Genomic DNA, 17,223 nt, shown 5'->3' on the forward strand with positions numbered 1-17,223 from the left:
AGAGGCTTCTGCTGTTTAATCCGCAGCACCACCATGGTAAAATGATTTGGGAAAAGTCAAATTGTGGAGAGAAGCTGTGCAAACAAGAGATGGTGTGATTGAGAGGTACAGGAAGGGTCTTGCTCATTGACAGTTCTGATATGCAATCTGAGGCAAGACTATCACCACCACTTCCCAGTCACAGTGCTTGCTGTAAAGGATTGGGTGAAGTCACTGAAGTCATATAGTATTTTATTTGATACCACTCTCCTTTCAATTGCAGTTGTTATGTACTGTCAAGTTGCATCCTATGTATGGCAACCCTAGCATGATTTCAAGATAAATGTTTAAGGAGTGGTTTTACCAGTGCCATCCCCTAGTGAGATTCCCTAGCCAAGTGTGGATTTGAACCCGAAACACCTGGTACCAACTGTCACAATATCCATTATTACAGCAGGATTTTTCATATCATGGAATCGGTGGATGTTGTTGATTGCTCTCTCTATACATTCAATGTCTTTGTTTTGTCAATTAGAATAATTTTGCCTGATCCTGTGTTTTCTAATATGTTTATTGTGTGTACATCTGAATGTTATTTAGATAATGAAATATATTTCCTATATTATTAGCCTTATGTTTATGCTTTGCTTTCTCTCTGCATACGTTTTAAGACTCTTTCTAGTGTGTTTGTGTGTCAGTGAAGACAAAAATAACATAAATGGACAAGAATGAGTTCACATGCTTTTAAAGAACAGTGTATGAAAAATAAACAAAAAAGAACTTTAAAGGTCCCTTGTATATAAACCTTTGAAGCTAGCTGTTTGAAATTTGGCAGGTTTACTTCACTCTATACATACCCTTTACTTCCTTCTTTATATGTACCCTAATTTTATGTGTATACATTTTTTGAAAAATAATAGAGGATTTTGTTTTCCAGTGCAGGTAAATGGGAGGCTGGCAATTATAAACCGATTCAGATCCAGTGCATAGAGTCAAATATGATGGGACCAAGGTTCTCTCTAAGCTGGGTGTGTGTGAGTGCATGCACACAATTCTGCTTTCCTCTGTGCAGCTGTCTTCCTCCTCTGCATAGCAATCACGTTTGGCTCCTGTTGTGATGCAACCCTGCGCATGAGGGGGGGTAGAGGCATGTACACACATACAGGGATGATGTCACACATATGCAAGGTGGAGCCCTGATCAGTGGGGCTGAAAATTAGAGGGTACATTGGATGGGGCCTCAAGCCCTTTGGCCTAAATCAAGTTTCATCCTGTAGTGTCAAATTGGCATTCAAACTGAATTGGGGACCAGTACACAGGTCTAATTAGATGATACCTTAAGATGTACCTGAATGGAAACAGGAAGAACAACATACAGTCATAAAATCATAGAATAATGTGATTGGAAGAGTCCTACAGGGCCACTGAGTCCATCCTTGTGCTCAGTGCAGGAATTCAAATCAAAATATATACAGGCAGATGGTTGTCTAACTTTCTCTTGAATACCTCCAGTGTTGCTCACCACCTTTCTTAGCTTACTGGAAAGGAAAGGTCCAATGTGAGGTAACATCCTATTTTGAAAATATTATGTGCTTAAAATAAACTGTAATAACATTGAAGCTGATTTATTTACCTTGATTGATTTTAATTTTGTACAGGTTAAATTCACATTTAATTGTGTTATGCAAACCAAAATTGTATGGAATTTATAGCACTGCATACTTAAAAATAACCTTCGGCTGATTTGGTTGTTTTTAGTATTGTTGCACATTTTATTACTTGCATTGATTCATGATACCTGACTGTAGTAAATACAAATCTTTGTTCTTCTGTTCTGTTCACTTAATTACTTTGATCTGGAGCCAAAGTCAAAGACAGTAGCATGAAGGGGGTTAAAATAATTAAGCTCACACCACATCATGTTTGCTCTAAAATACACACACACACTCATTTTATATATACTTGAGGCAGGTCTTGTTTTAGACTGCCATTGTGTCTTATTTGATGCTTAGTGGCTTTATTTTATCTGTTTAGCTCCCTCAGTGATAACAAGCGGTCAGATCCACAAGAGATATATATTAGGATTCCCATAGCTACTGGAAATTGTTTCCAAGCCTCTTGTGGATACTGAAAACTGTGGATAATACCAAATGTGATAGATAGATAGATAGATAGATAGATAGATAGATAGATAGATAGATAGATAGAGAGAGAGAGAGAGAGAGAGAGAGAGAGAGAGAGAGAGAGAGAGAGAGAGAGAGGTAAAAGGGGAAAAATAGGGGGGGGAATTCACATGCATTACCAGTACTGGCCACTGGAGCGCACTAGAGACCATGCTATGTATTCTTCATTAACAAGTGTTGATAGCATGGTATCTGGCTCCCTCTATTGGCCAGTTCTGGTAAAACATGTGAAAATAGTTTTTTTCATTAAATGTTTTTAATATGTTCAGACTGTGGATAAGGGAATCAGTGGATACTGATCCCATGGATAAGGGGGTTCTACTGTATATGCCTGTCAATTGCATGTTTGAAATAATCAGTTCTTATGACCATCTGATATGTTAGGATTATTTCCTGTCTTGAATTTATGCCCCTCTGTAACCAGTTGGTTTCTTGCATATACTACCACTCTTGCAGTTAATCTTTTGAATGCCATTAGATGTAGCACAAAATATGCATTTGCTGGTTTGGTAGACAAAATACTAAATATTTGCTCAAAGTAACAAGGTAACTGTGTGGTCCATAAATACAGGCAAGGACTAGCATGTATAATATTATGCCATGTTGTGTAGCCTTGATTTTGACTGATTACTGATTATTCATGTCTAAAACCAGATAACCAAGTTTCCCTCCCCACAAGAAAAAAAAATATAAAGCATGGGAAGACAGAAAATATAAAATGCCAACAATCAGTTATAATTTGTGTTTCTTTCTCAACAGATTCACAGACAAGATGTAACCTTTAAAAATGGAAACTTGTTTAGAAAGGAACAGATAGCAACTGGAGCGAAAGGAGTGGATCCTCATTTCCCTTTGGATGTACTGGATTTTCAGAACGATATGTTGATTCGGAATGTTCCGAGAAAGAATTGTGAAATTTATTTCATCTATTCAGTCCATGGATTTTTAAATTGTTCTTCAGCGTCAGTGAATTTCTACAAAGGTGTGTGATGGGAATCACAGCTTATCTCTGTGTCTGTCGACGGTACATTGTGGATTAGTTTGCTACTGCAAGGTGATAATTCCATTTTGAGGGACAAGGAACAGATGTGATGGATTTACCTTCAGAAATGAGCAGACATGGAAGAAATCCACTCAGTCACAAGCTGGAAGACCAGAAGAAGGTAAAAACAAAACAAGAAAAATAATAATTATGATCACTGGGATCTTTTAAAAATGAGAACTTATTTTATTTCATTGTGGTTTATGGTGTGTGCTACCTTTTACATAATGCATCATAGGTGTGTCATTAAGTGTGTGATTTTTGTTCCAGAGCAGTTTGTTTCTTTACAACTGATTTTTGTTGCTTTCTGATAATCCAAGCCTTGAAATTTATCTAGCAAATTGGATGACAAAGCATTCAGTTTCCTGCTGTTTCTGACTCTGTGCCAAATTCACTTGCAGTAAGCAATACCGTTAACTTTGTGCTGACCTTGTTTGGGTACTTCATCCCTCACTATGAGAATGGCAATTTGAACTTCCCAGAGCATTCTGATAGTAGTTGTTAAAAGTGCTCTGCCAGATAACAACTATTGTTGATATATGTTTAGAATAACCAACTATGGTTGAAATCACTTTTTTCTTTTTCTTTTTCCTTTTCTTTTATTTGAAAAAAAGTTATTACTTTTTATCTATTGGACATATGTTGTAATTTAATATAGATCCTTCTTCACGTTTCTCTGAGAATGCACAAAATGAATAAAAAAGAAGACTTCTATTTCTTTCTTATAGTGCATCCCCTGGGTATGTGGTTGTTTGACGGTAGAAGCAAGATTTGTAATTCTGCACAAAAAATATTTGTTGTCTGCCTGATAGAAGGTTGAATCAAATGATCTTGCTATAGCTGGAGGTGACTATATGTTGGCTGAGGCCTTAGGAGTTGCAGTCCATCAAGAATGTCCTAGGTGTCCGCCCCAAGGTAATACGTTGTTGTCTACTCAGATTGGCAGGAGCTTTATAAGGTGCTAGACTATAATGTTTCTTCAGAAATTAGATGGTAAAATGTGGATGCAAGAAAGAGGCGTTATGGCCTTGTACACTGCAGGTTAGACCAACAGTGGCTTAAGTATAGTAAGAATATAGGACTGGCACATTGAAGGTATTCCTCCTCCTCTTCCTTCATGATGATGATGCCACTTACACTGAAAAGCAAACTTACTATGATTCAGTAGAAGATAAAATGTACAGTTAAATTGGATATTCTGTTACAGCATCGTAAAGCATGAACTTGGTCTTCAATGCTTTCTTCCATCTTCATTTCTATTTATTATATCATCTTTATGCAATGGTGCAGAAATTCATTTGAAAGTAAAGGCTAGTAACCTTTTGAACAATAACTTGCTTGCCTGACGTGCCTTGATATTATTAATACTCTTTGGGAGGTAGGACTGGCTTGGCCTTTTAAGCATTAGATAACTTGTAGAATAAAACTGATATAGTTCTCATTGAACTAAATTTAACATATTTCCCAAAAAAGTTATTATAATCCTAATAAGATGATGATGATGATGATGATGATGATGATGATGATGATGATGATGATGATGATGATGCAAGATCTAACTGATTGCATGCCACATATGTTTTGGTCATGCTGTATTTTTTAGGCTTTGTTGTTTGAATGTTTTAACCGTTTCAGTGAAATAACAGTGGATAGAATTCTATGATGTCAAGTAGTTTTTGTAGTTAAACGTGTCTTTAAATCTGTCATCAATTTGTTATGCTGTCAATGTCATTAGGAGACATTCTGACTGATATAGGACCTTTTCCAATCCTGCAGTTACTCCTGTGTAATCTTATTAAAGGGACTGTTTCTTTTCCTACGTCTTCAGTTATCATAAAAGTTGCAGATAAAGTCTTAATTGGGATTTTGCAACATTTTGAGACATATGTAGTGCATTACTTGGTTAGGAGGAAAATTAACAGGTTTTTGAAACATACTCTGTGTAAAAATCTTGCATACATCAGTTGTAAGATTTCCCATCATTGCAAAACTGTAGGGTCTTCCTCAGTTTATCAATGTGAGATCGTTTTTAGAGGTTCTGTGGCACCTTGTCTTGGACAGTCCCTTCACATGTTGTCATATGCTGTGTCAGATGTTTAAGCAACCAAGCTCAAGCAGATCCTAAACTGATTTGGCTAAGGCTTAAACTAAGTCACAATATATGCTCTGCTAGCTCATTTGAGGGATGGCAGGGCACTGGTGGTACTCTTTTCAATCATGTGAGTCAATAAAATGGATTGAACATTATAGGTAAAGAGACCCTCCAGTTTGCTGCTCAGAAAATTTAAAGCACCACTGACTCCAAGATTTGGACTTTTTGAACTGATCCGTGTGTGACCTAGCTCAAGGACTTCACAATAATCTAGTAATCATTAGAGTCTTGTTAATCGGCCTTTGGTTTGGGTTTATGTTTTGCACAAAGTGCTCTGATGTTCAGGAATTAAAACAGACCCAGTTTCAAGGTGGTTTTGTAAAACGCGCCCAAAATTAGGGTTTGTCAGGGTTTCTTTGTTTTTTTACAATTCTGAAATTGAAACTAAATGGCTTATTTCAGTTCAGTTAGATGTAGCAGGGTAACTCCTAAGATGAAACTCAATAAAATGTTCACTTTCCTATACCGCAAATGCCTGAAGGCTTTGAAATAGCATTCAGAGCTTGATATTGACAAATCCCAACTCCACTTGTCTGTCAAATGAAATTGCACGTGAATCAATGTCATTAATCAAGAAGGTTGCCTTGTATTGGTTTCTTATCTTTTGAAAATTGAGTTAAAATGCAGATCAATTTGATGAATACATGAATTACATTTGCTGTACTTCCTCTCTCCTTTTCCAGAATGCATAAACTGTTGAGGTGGCAAAATGCTTACAAAGCATGTGTGAAGGGGTTGAGATGGAGTTTCAAAATGAGGCTATGAATGAAATAATGATCTTGATTGCTTTGGGTACCAGATGCATTTCTAAGCTTTTGATGTTGCAGACAAATGTGATTAGAGTTGAGATTATAGAACATTGTGCACATGGACCACTGCTGATGCTCTGTTCTTTGCCAGCAATGGTAATGGGGTGCAATAAGAGGCCAAGAAAATATTCCTTGGTATTGATTCCCAAATAATTGGATTGCTGTGATATAATTTATGGAGGCCAAAGTATCTTCTTTAAATCTGAAGGTGAATGTGCTCCTGGAATATTCCAATTAATGTGAGATTGTTGTTTTGGTAATAATTCTGTCAAAGTCATTTGATTCAAACTGTCTGGTTGTTGTCAAAATACCTCTTGACTGTGTTGGACTAACAAAGATCAGTGTATAAATTACTGTCAGGTTCAGAAAACTCAGTTGTTCTTACTGGGTTTTGTGTGTGTATGCGTACACACACACAAAAAGCATTACTTCTAAACAACTTGTGAACATTTGATTGCACAAAATGCAGATATTTCTCACTTAAAATGCAGAAAGACTCAGTGGTGTTGCTTGACAGATTGTTTTGTATATCAATGTATGTGCATGTATATACGAAGGTGACAGATAATACAGGAAGTGTGCTGGAGGTTTTCATATCTTCAGAACCTACTGATGACCTTGAGCAAGATAGTAAAAATTATTTCAAAATGACCGCAAATGCTTTGTTCATCATCTTGGTAACTGTTTGTTTCACCTAAATGATATTTGCATCCATGTTAAAACATAGACCAATTTTAGTATGAAAGAGAGTAAAAACATAGTTTATTTCATCTGGTGTATTCTAAAGCAATACTATAACAGATACATTTTATCCTAAGAAATAATTATGTACTGAAAATTCATTTGTCCTTGAAATTTAATCTTCAAAGCAAGATTAACATCTGATACAATTTAAAATGACACTTTTATATGACTAATATAGCCCATCTCCCCTTCTCTTTCTCTTTCTCTTTCTCTCTCCAATATTAGTTACAACCTTTGGCATAACTTAATTAGTATAAATCTCAGCTGTGAATTATCACGTATTAAGATGGCAGCATAGGCATTTGTTGTTTTATACCAGTTAGATGACCTAGTACTCAATAGCAAATGCTATTCTTCTTAATTTGTATAAATCCATGGCTGAGATGTATGTATGTATGTATGTATGTATGTATGTATGTATGTATGTATGTATGTATGTATGTATGTATGTATGTATGTATGTATGTATGTATGTGTTTCTGTATGTGTGCATGCATGCAAATATTTATCTCTGTTTCAGCACTGTGTAACAGACTTACTTATTTTATAACTGAGAAACTAGCAACAAGCTAGCTGGACAAATTATGCTTAGTATATTATAGTGGCTGACTCCCTTGTGTTCCTGAAAGATCTGCCCCAGAAGCATAAGGCTCAAATCTTCCAATTGCCTGTAATTATAGCATCACATATAATGCATAATCTTATCACTGTCATGTTTTTGCTTATTGAGTATCAGTGCTAAGAACAGTGAAAAACTTTATAATATTCTATGGAGAAGTTATGTTTTGTGTAGGTAAACCTTATTTTCAGTAACTCCATGATTTGACAAGCCTTGTCAGGCATAGCAATAAGCAATCCAGGAAGGGATGAAGATAGTAAAAGTGCAGCAAATTACATTTTAGAAGTTCCAACAACAGACAGAATGCTCACATGTTGTAAAACCGAAAGAGAAAATATTGGGGTGGGTAGGGGACTGGGGTACCATACTTCTTACACTTAGTTCTTGGAGACTGAATGAAATCTAAGTATTATTTATTTTATTTATTTTATTTATATCCCGCCTATCTAGCCACTTAAGGCCACTCTAGGCGGCTTACAGCAAGGATAATTACAATATAATTAAAACACTTTTAAGTAAGGAAAAAACTTAGAAAAGAGAAACGAAAATGAGGGGAGGGAAAAAAATAGGAAAGGTCAGGGATTGGCTGAAGGGAAGGCCTGCCGGAACATCAGTGTTTTTAATTGATTTTTAATAATCATGTGCCACCAAGTCAATTGTGATTTACAGCAACTCTTTTCAGGTTTTCCAGGTAGAGAGTACTCAGAAGTGGTTTACCTTTCCTTACTCTGGGACTGTGCAGCTTGCTGAAAGCCACACAGGCTGTATCTATTTCCAGGAGGCACAGTGGGGAATCAAACTCCCAAGCAACTGAGCAATCTAGCCGGCTACTGGCCTTGAGTTAGCCATGTGCTTGTCATTCCTACTGGGAGGAAGTGAAGACTTTGAAAATAGTGCATGTTTTGAAATGCCCATTTGTACTGCAGGTCTAAAGAATCTTACATTTTGAAGACTATCTTGATTTACTAAGAAATGTGTTGCAGAACTCAACACTTACAGAGCACTCTTGTAAACTCCATGTAGGGCATATTCAGCTTTGGGACAGTAATTGGTTGTAATATTATTTCCTAACAATATTCATGAAGGTGAGACTCAACAAAGTCAGCAAATTGACTTTCCTTCTGTACACATTTTTTGATTTTCATGATGTCTGTGGAAGTGACTTTCTTACTTTGAGTTGAAGATATCCAATTCTCCATTCCAGTGTTTTGTTTAGCTTAGTGTTGCTGATATGCCATGTATTTAGACACATGTGCTGAGTAAGGGGAACTGTAAGGAATGGAGATGGAATTTTGGTCTGATTACTTTCTTGGTGGATGTAACTATACCTAAACTCTCTGTAAAAACACTGATGTGGCATCACAGAGATCTTATCACATCCAGGACTGCCATCTCTTGTGACTTCATCCCTAGTCTAGTGCTTTTAAGCATTTTTCTCAAAGTCATAGTGTCTGAAGTTATGAAGAACTCAGCTGTCAGCGCTTAAAGTGTCTTTCAGCTCTTTACCCTGGAGAAAGTGTTGACAAGATGACATTAATGTGTAAAGTCTTATAAACCAAATTGTAAATGGTGTGAATTCTTTTATGTATTTATTTTTAAACAATAAAGATGGATTCCTGTCGTTCTCAAGCCCTGATTTTTTAAAAAATGATTAAGTCTTCAGTTTTTCATACCTCTGGCAGATAAGTTACATCTTGCTAGGAATTGGAAGCATAAACAGATATGCACATAGTACTGTATAGTAATACCAGTTTGAAACTGGTGGATATGTTGTTTTCCTGTCCTTCCTCCCACCCAGTTTTGTTCTGAAAGCAATGTACACTCATATGAAATGGCCCTCTACTCTGTCCTTGCTTTGCCAGTGGCAATGGCTGTCTATGTCCTGTCCTCATCATACTTAGGATTTGTGATAAATAAATAAATAAATAAAATTAAAATATTAAAAGGAGGTACATATGTTAGGTATTAGGTTTATAGTTAGAAAACATATTATTGTTTTGCCACAGCTGTTAGTTTCACATGTACCTTCTGCTCTGAGTTGGTGTTGATGGCCACTCGTGGGCTCCCTCCCTATAAGCAAGTTTTTGCCTATTATGTAAATAAAATGTTGGACTAGAGAGACTCTTGGTTTTCATCAAGCATAGGGTTGTTATGTTTTAACAGTATTTTAAGTGTGAAAATATGAAAAAAATATGTTTTCCCCTTTATTGGTGTATTTTACTATATCAGATGATCTGGAGGCCTTCTTGAATTGAAAGCATAGCTGTAGCTGAAGCCAGGTGTCATATAGTCACTTCATGTAAGCAGTTCTTTTTCCTGTATATTTAATCTTCCTAACTTTCTTTTAATCTAACATATCTTTCTGCAGACCTGAAACATTTGGTTAAAACCTACATTTAGTAATCAATTCCTATTCAAAGGCCCCTCGCAGCGTCTGCAGTTGGCTCTTTCAAATCTTGTTCCACAAACGCCTACATGCTAATTAAAAACAAAATTCCTCACAGCCAGTATTTTCAAGGAAGCTCCTCTAATTGGTTTGGTATGAAATCACTGTGAAAAATTAATCATTAGAATAAAGACTGGGAAATCTTAAGAATGGCTGTAAACTCCATAAACTTAGGATATGAACTCACAGATTCAGGTAAAATGAGGTCCCTGATAACAGAGGTGCTCAAACTATCAAGAGCCTCCAAAACCCGCAAAACAATAACTGCCATTAAGACAGAAGTTCCTCTTTGGCCCTGGACAATTCAAAGTTAAATACAGTAAGAGAGTAGTAAATCTAGTGCGATGTTGTATATGCTTATGATTGCCTGCCTTGCATTTTTTAATGTTGCTGTAGTTATTGGGGGCTGGATTTGTTTTTGTATTGATGCTACATGAGTAAATCTGATGCTACTACCAGCATTTTATTTTGTTGAGCATAAGATTAATAATGCCTAGTAATGCTAGCTCTGTTTATGACCTTTTCACAGAAGGACTGGAGTTATCACATTCTTGCTGCCTCAAATAGATTAGTGATTTGGATTAGTTGAAATTGCAGTCATACAGTATAAGCAACATGAAGTGAATGAGAAAAGCAAAAGTGGTTGAGTTTGTTCTTACATGAAACAGTATGTTGCTAACCTGTTGTTGTCATGGCTACCGTTGCTTTACAATGGAAGGCTATCCTTTAAGAGCTCTTACTCCATATAACTAAAAAGGTTCGTACTATTACTGTATTAGACTTTACTTGGTGTTTGGCTGTTCATGGAAGAAAAGAAAATCAAATGATGAATGATGAATACAGACAAATGAAGATGCTTATATATATTATACAGTTCAAAGGAACACAGAGAGATAAAGGGGAAATGTCTGAAGCTAACTTCCTTCTGATTATGGTGTGTGGTAGGCCTGTAGTATCCTAAGAGGCTTTCTGTTTTGGAATCATGTATGTTCCTGTTGAGAAGTGGAATTGGTTGATGGTGTCTTCTTAAGGTAAGGATTGGGGGACAGTGAGGCAATTGTTGTGGTGGTTTTCCAAGGAGTCAGTTTGCACAACATTGCATTTTGTGAACAGGAATCAAGAACCAGGTCCACTCATTATTAACTTACAGTATCTTGCTCCTTTTTTCTTGCTGTGGTGGGGAAATCAATTTCTGCTACTTAATCAAGACTAGGCTCAGTCTGGGACACAAGCTGAAATCCAGTGAGGGAGGGAATAGCATAACTATAAGTACACAATGGCTGAAATACTATTAGTGTAACTGTGGCTCAAGAATGTTGCTGTCATCATCAAGAAATTTTTTCAGTACTTCCTAAGTCTGTTCTGAGGCTCCATGCAATCTGTTTCATTGTTGGGAAACCATGAGAGGTATAGGATAAGAGGAAGAAGTCTTCAATGATTGAAAAGCAATTCTGCCAGGATGCTACTGCTGCTAGTGGTGATTTTGGGTAATTAAAGATTTCCTCCCCCCCCCCCCTTCTGTAGCTCTCACAGCTTTACATGATGAAAGAATAGAAATAGAAAGTGTTTAATTAAAAAAACCTCTTATGATCCATCATCCTTCTGCAGGCATCAGATGGAGCTTTAGATTGCATTTTGGGGACACTATCAGCACAGTCAGGTTTGCTGTGTTTGCCAGTGATTAAACAATGTACAGTATTTCAGATCACAAACCAGCCTGGCTCTATATTAGACTTTTGGGTCAACTAGCAGGGCTCCTTTTTTTAAAAGCCAGCTAATGTGATCAGAACTGGATAGAACAGGTACTTTAAAAGGTCTCTTTTAAGATCACACTCTGAAAGTGACCCTTTCCTGCATAATCCTGTGTGATTGCTATGCCCTTCTCTAACTGAACTTGTAGTCATTTTAGATTTAGAGAAGAGGTTGTATTCATCAGGTTACAAGTAGTTCCAATATAATTCTCAATTATACAAATGACCCAAGAGAATCTCATTTTACCATAATAATTCATATATTGGTAAATTTAGATTACAATGCAGTATGTTGCATGTGGCTATGCTTATGTTCAGAATGTTCCCCTGGTGCAATAGTCCAGGGGTCCTCCATCCAGGCCCACTCCCAGCCTGGCGGTAAACCTTCCTCCTTTCTTTTTATATCTGCTATCCCCGCCTCTATCTCCACCTTCTTCTTCTGCTCTACTCCCGTCGTTTTCTCCTGAGCCCCCTCAACCATTAGCTTTCGTAATTCTCCCTCTAATTCTCGCTTATCAGTCCTCTGCTGTTCTGTTTTCTTGGGCGCTGAGATGGGCAGAGTCTGAGTCTCTCTCTCAGTTGACATGGGGAGGGACGGCACTCCAGTGAGAGAGCTACTACTCTCGCCCCTCATCTCACAGTTACCTGAAAGATTGCTTGCCTTTATGTGTAGGTGCCTCTCCATGTAGTACCCTCCGAGTCATATGTGTCTGTGGCTGCAGCTACACTGGCAAGCCAAGTCAGAGCAATTTGCAGCCCATTTTATGCTGCTGTTCAAATTAGAGGATCACATGGGGACTACAGGTTGTTTCAGTGCTAGTGTCCACACCAGTTGCTCAAACTGATGTGATTTGATCCACACCACAGGCCCTGTTCCTTTTATCCCCTTTTATCCCTCTGCCGATCCCAGGCTCTTCTCTACAGTACATTGTAAAGCTGATGGGCTGTTTAAAGTATTGCTTGGCTCTGGGGAAAAGGGATAGTTTTCCAAAGTTCTTCATAATGTACAGACACATACACACATACCACAGAAACATAGTAGTCTGCTGTAGTTCATAGGAGTTGTTTTTGTTTCATTTCTAGCACTAAATGAGCAGATCAAGGTATTGGCAAGGTGAGCTAGTGCTAAATTTGATAGTTACTTTAAAAAAGATAAAAAAAATTAACTGTGTTCATGGTAGTAGGGGTTCCCACTGTCTAAAACATCACACCAGCTTAGTTCATCACCAAAGTTCTAGCCACAGTTCACACTGTCTGTCCTTTTGAAGAATGAAACAACTGATCAAACAGGGAAAACACCATCTGAATTCTTTTGGCTTGAAAAAAAAAGTAGAATCCCCCAGCAGCAAAGGGAAAAATTCTACCTAAGGAGCAAAAAAGGGCTGGACTGGTTTGATTTTGTCATGTGATGAGTAAAAATGAAGAAGAGATTCATCAGTTTTACATCTGCAGCACATCACACAGTATTTGACTATGGAGTCACATCCCATGTCTCTGTGACATTTAAACCAAAATTGGCACCACTTAAGAAGTCAGCATAGTTTTTTTCTGGTTGTGCACTAAGTCATCACTGAAGGTAATACAAGTGTCATACAGGTTGGCTATAATTAATATGACTCTGGTATTTTAAAGAAACTGAATTAAATAGATGTTTTCTTTTAAAAATTATGTCAGTTTTGTTTGTTTGTTTGTTTAATTTAGGGACGTGGTGGCGCTGCAGGCTAAACCGCAGTAGCCTTTGTGCTGCAGGGTCAGAAGACCAAGCAGTCGTAAGATCAAATCCACGTGACGGAGTGAGCTCCTGTCACTTTGTCCCAGCTCCGTGCCAACCTAGCAGTTCGAAAGCATGTAAAAATGCAAGTAGATCAATAGGCACCACCTTGGTGGGAAGGTAAACAGCCTTCTGGGTCTAGTCACGCTGGCCACGTGACAACGGAAACTGTCTTCAGACAAACGCTGGCTCTACGGCTTGGAAACGGGGATGAGCACTGCCCCATCGAGTCGGTCACGACTGACTAAATGTCAAAGGGAACGTTTACCTTGTTTAATTTGTGTCTTTTTCTGGCTGCTGCATCTGTTTTACCAGTCTTTTAAAACTGTAATCATTATATTTTGAATGATTTCTCATAAGTTACCTAAGTAAAGGAGAGACAAGAGGGCCTTCTTAAATAAACAATGCAAAGAAATAGAGGAAGATAACAGAAAAGGAAAGACCAGAGATCTGTTCAGGAAGATTGGACATATTAGAGGAACATTTTGCGCAAAGATGAACATGATAAAAGACAAAAATGGGAGGGACCTAACAGAAGCAGAAGACGTCAAGAAGAGGTGGCAAGAATACACGGAGGAACTATATCAGAAAGATGTGGATATCCCGGACAACCCAGACAATGTAGTTGCTGACCTTGAGCCAGACATCCTGGAGAGCGAAGTCAAGTGGGCCTTAGAAAGCCTGGCTAACAACAAGGCCAGTGGAGGTGATGGCATTCCAGTTGAACTATTTAAAATCTTGAAAGATGATGCTGTTAAGGTGCTACATTCAATATGCCAGCAAGTTTGGAAAACTCAACAGTGGCCAGAGGATTGGAAAAGATCAGTCTACATCCCAATCCCAAAGAAAGGCAGTGCCAAAGAATGCTCCAACTACCGTACAATTGCACTCATTTCGCACGCTAGCAAGGTTATGCTCAAAATCCTACAAGGTAGGCTTCAGCAGTATGTGGACCGAGAACTCCCAGAAGTACAAGCTGGATTCCGAAGAGGCAGAGGAACTCGAGACCAAATTGCTAACTTGCGCTGGATTATGGAGAAAGCCAGAGAGTTCCAGAAAAATATCTACTTCTGCTTCATTGACTATGCGAAAGCCTTTGACTGTGTGGACCACAGCAAACTATGGCAAGTTCTTAAAGAAATGGGAGTGCCTGACCACTTTATCTGTCTCCTGAGAAACCTATATGTGGGACAGGAAGCAACAGTTAGAACTGGTCATGGAACAACTGAGTGGTTCAAAATTGGGAAAGGAGTACGGCAAGGCTGTATATTGTCCCCCAGCCTATTTAACTTATATGCAGAATACATCATGCGGAAGGCTGGACTGGAAGAAACCCAAGCCGGAATTAAGATTGCCGGAAGAAATATCAACAACCTCCGATATGCAGATGATACCACTCTGATGGCAGAAAGTGAGGAGGAATTAAAGAACCTTGTAATGAGAGTGAAAGAGGAGAGTGCAAAAAACGGTCTGAAACTCAACATCAAAAAAACTAAGATCATGGCCACTGGTCCCATCACCTCCTGGGAAATAGAAGGGGAAGATATGGAGGCAGTGTCAAATTTTATCTTCCTGGGCTCCATGATCACTGCAGATGGAGACAGCAGCCCTGAAATTAAAAGGCGCCTTCTTCTTGGGAGGAAAGCGATGACAAATCTGGACAGCATCTTGAAAAGCAGAGACATCACCTTGCCAACAAAAGTCCGAATAGTCAAAGCTATGGTTTTTCCTGTCGTGATGTATGGAAGTGAGAGCTGGACCATAAAGAAAGCAGACCGCCGAAGAATTGATGCCTTTGAATTGTGGTGCTGGAGGAGGCTCTTGAGAATCCCCTGGACTGCAAGGAGAACAAACCTATCAGTTCTAAAGGAAATCAACCCTGAGTGCTCACTGGAAGGACAGATCCTGAAGCTGAGGCTCCAGTACTTTGGCCATCTAATGAGAAGAAAAGACTCCCTGGAAAAGACCCTGATGTTAGGAAGGTGTGATGGCAAGAGGAGAAGGGGACGACCGAGGATGAGATGGCTGGACAGTGTCTGCGAAGCAACCAACATGAACCTGACACAACTCCGGGAGGCAGTAGAAGACAGGAGGGCCTGGCGTGCTCTGGTCCATGGGGTCACGAAGAGTCGGACACGACTAAACGACTAAACACACACACCTAAGTAAATAACATTGGCAAAAGAAAATGATTACCTTAGGGTGGTTTGTTAAAAACCTTCCTTCTGCCAATTGTCTTTTAGTTGAAATTGGATTATAGGTAACAAACACTTCTTGTATTTAATATCACTAGGCAATTTCCCTTGATATTTTATATGAGTATTTTCAATCTCTTATGTAGGTCATGGAGTCTGTAATTATGTGTTCTGCACTACAACTTCAGTCTCCAATGTTGCTATAATTGACTCCTGCTAGACTGGTGCATTTATTAAGAATATGTATAGGCTACTTTTTAAGGGTAAAGACCTTTTCATGGCAGCTTCCAGTTGTCATTACCGCTTTTAGTAGAAGAAATACAGTGCTAGTTTATCAGAATGTCCTGGGAAATGTTTAGATAATGGGAGATGTTCAGAGAATTGTAACAGCAAGCGGATACTCACTGATTTATTTGGTTAATGAAAAGACCTGGATAGTGGAGTTTTTGCAATCTGGGATAGGTGTATGCTGAAATCTTCCCTCTATTAGCTTAGAGGGTAAAACATTCTCACTAATATGAAGACTCTTCTGGTCTTTGTTAACATTGTGCTTGTCAAATATGCAGATACTGTATTGTAAAGGCATTATTAGTGACAACAGTATATTTGCCTACCTGGCTCATATGCTCTTGAAGTTCTATGTCCCAGATTCTTTGTTTGAGTGCTGCTTTAGCACTGACATGCCCCATCACCAAAAGAACACTGGGGGAAAAGCCCATTTGCCTTATATATTGAAAGGAGTCAAAAAGTGGCATCTGTACCAAGCCTTCTGAAGAGAAGAGAAGCTTTAGCCAGTAAATAAACATGTGGATTTTGGCACGTGCTCTCATGGCGATTAGTCCAGCCTCCAGTCGAAGGGCTACATTAGGTGTACAGGGGGGTACAGTCAAAAGAGATCTCAAAATTTTGGTTTGAACTACCTCAAGAGGACGTAGGCCAGATAAAGCAAACAATTGGCACCCGTAGAGCATTTGAGCAAGTCCCACACATGTTAATGAGAGAAGAACTGCATCATCTGCATAAAGCAGCATTGATACACGACATAAGTGCAGCTTGGGGGATGAAATTCAGGCTTAGATACATCTTCACCTATGTTATTAATATAGAAATTAAACAAGGTGGGCGCCAGTATACAACCCTGTTTGACCCCGTTGAAAACTGGGATTGGATTGGATAGAACTCCAATTATTCCTGTTCTAAAATTACATTGTATTGTAGACTTAGTGAAGGACTGGAAACCCTAAACGTAAATGTTAAAGCAAGAATTCTGTGGCCTTAGCACTGATTCTGTTGAACTGATGCATTCAGCAGTACTTTAATAAAAAATTGCTAAGGCTGACATCCAGCAGTTAAATTGCAATTGGAATAGGCCCATTGGAATCCATGGAGATTTAATGAGTCAACATCTATGTAAATCACATTGATTCAATAGGCTTTCTCTAGTTGTGCTGCTGGATTTCAGCCAATGCCTCAAAAAGAAAGAAAGAAAGAAAGAAAGAAAAAGAAAAGCTTATGTTTCTTTAATAGAATTA

At 38.3% G+C, this 17,223-nt stretch overlaps 1 protein-coding gene across 4 annotated transcripts in view; it reads left to right on the forward strand.

The window, feature by feature from the left end:
- The window catches only part of NAV3 (neuron navigator 3), a 630,491-nt gene that overhangs the window by 199,982 nt on the left and 413,286 nt on the right, over positions 1-17,223 (forward strand). For all 4 annotated transcript variants that reach the window (XM_073000344.2, XM_073000345.2, XM_020804110.3 and 1 more), the window contains one exon: positions 2,922-3,325. In XM_073000344.2, the coding sequence (XP_072856445.2) occupies positions 3,254-3,325 (72 nt within the window). In that variant the 5' untranslated portion in view covers positions 2,922-3,253. The remainder of the gene's footprint in view (positions 1-2,921; positions 3,326-17,223) is intronic.

The sequence above is a fragment of the Pogona vitticeps genome, chromosome 5 (assembly GCF_051106095.1).
Source record: "Pogona vitticeps strain Pit_001003342236 chromosome 5, PviZW2.1, whole genome shotgun sequence".
Lineage (NCBI taxonomy): Eukaryota > Metazoa > Chordata > Lepidosauria > Squamata > Agamidae > Pogona > Pogona vitticeps.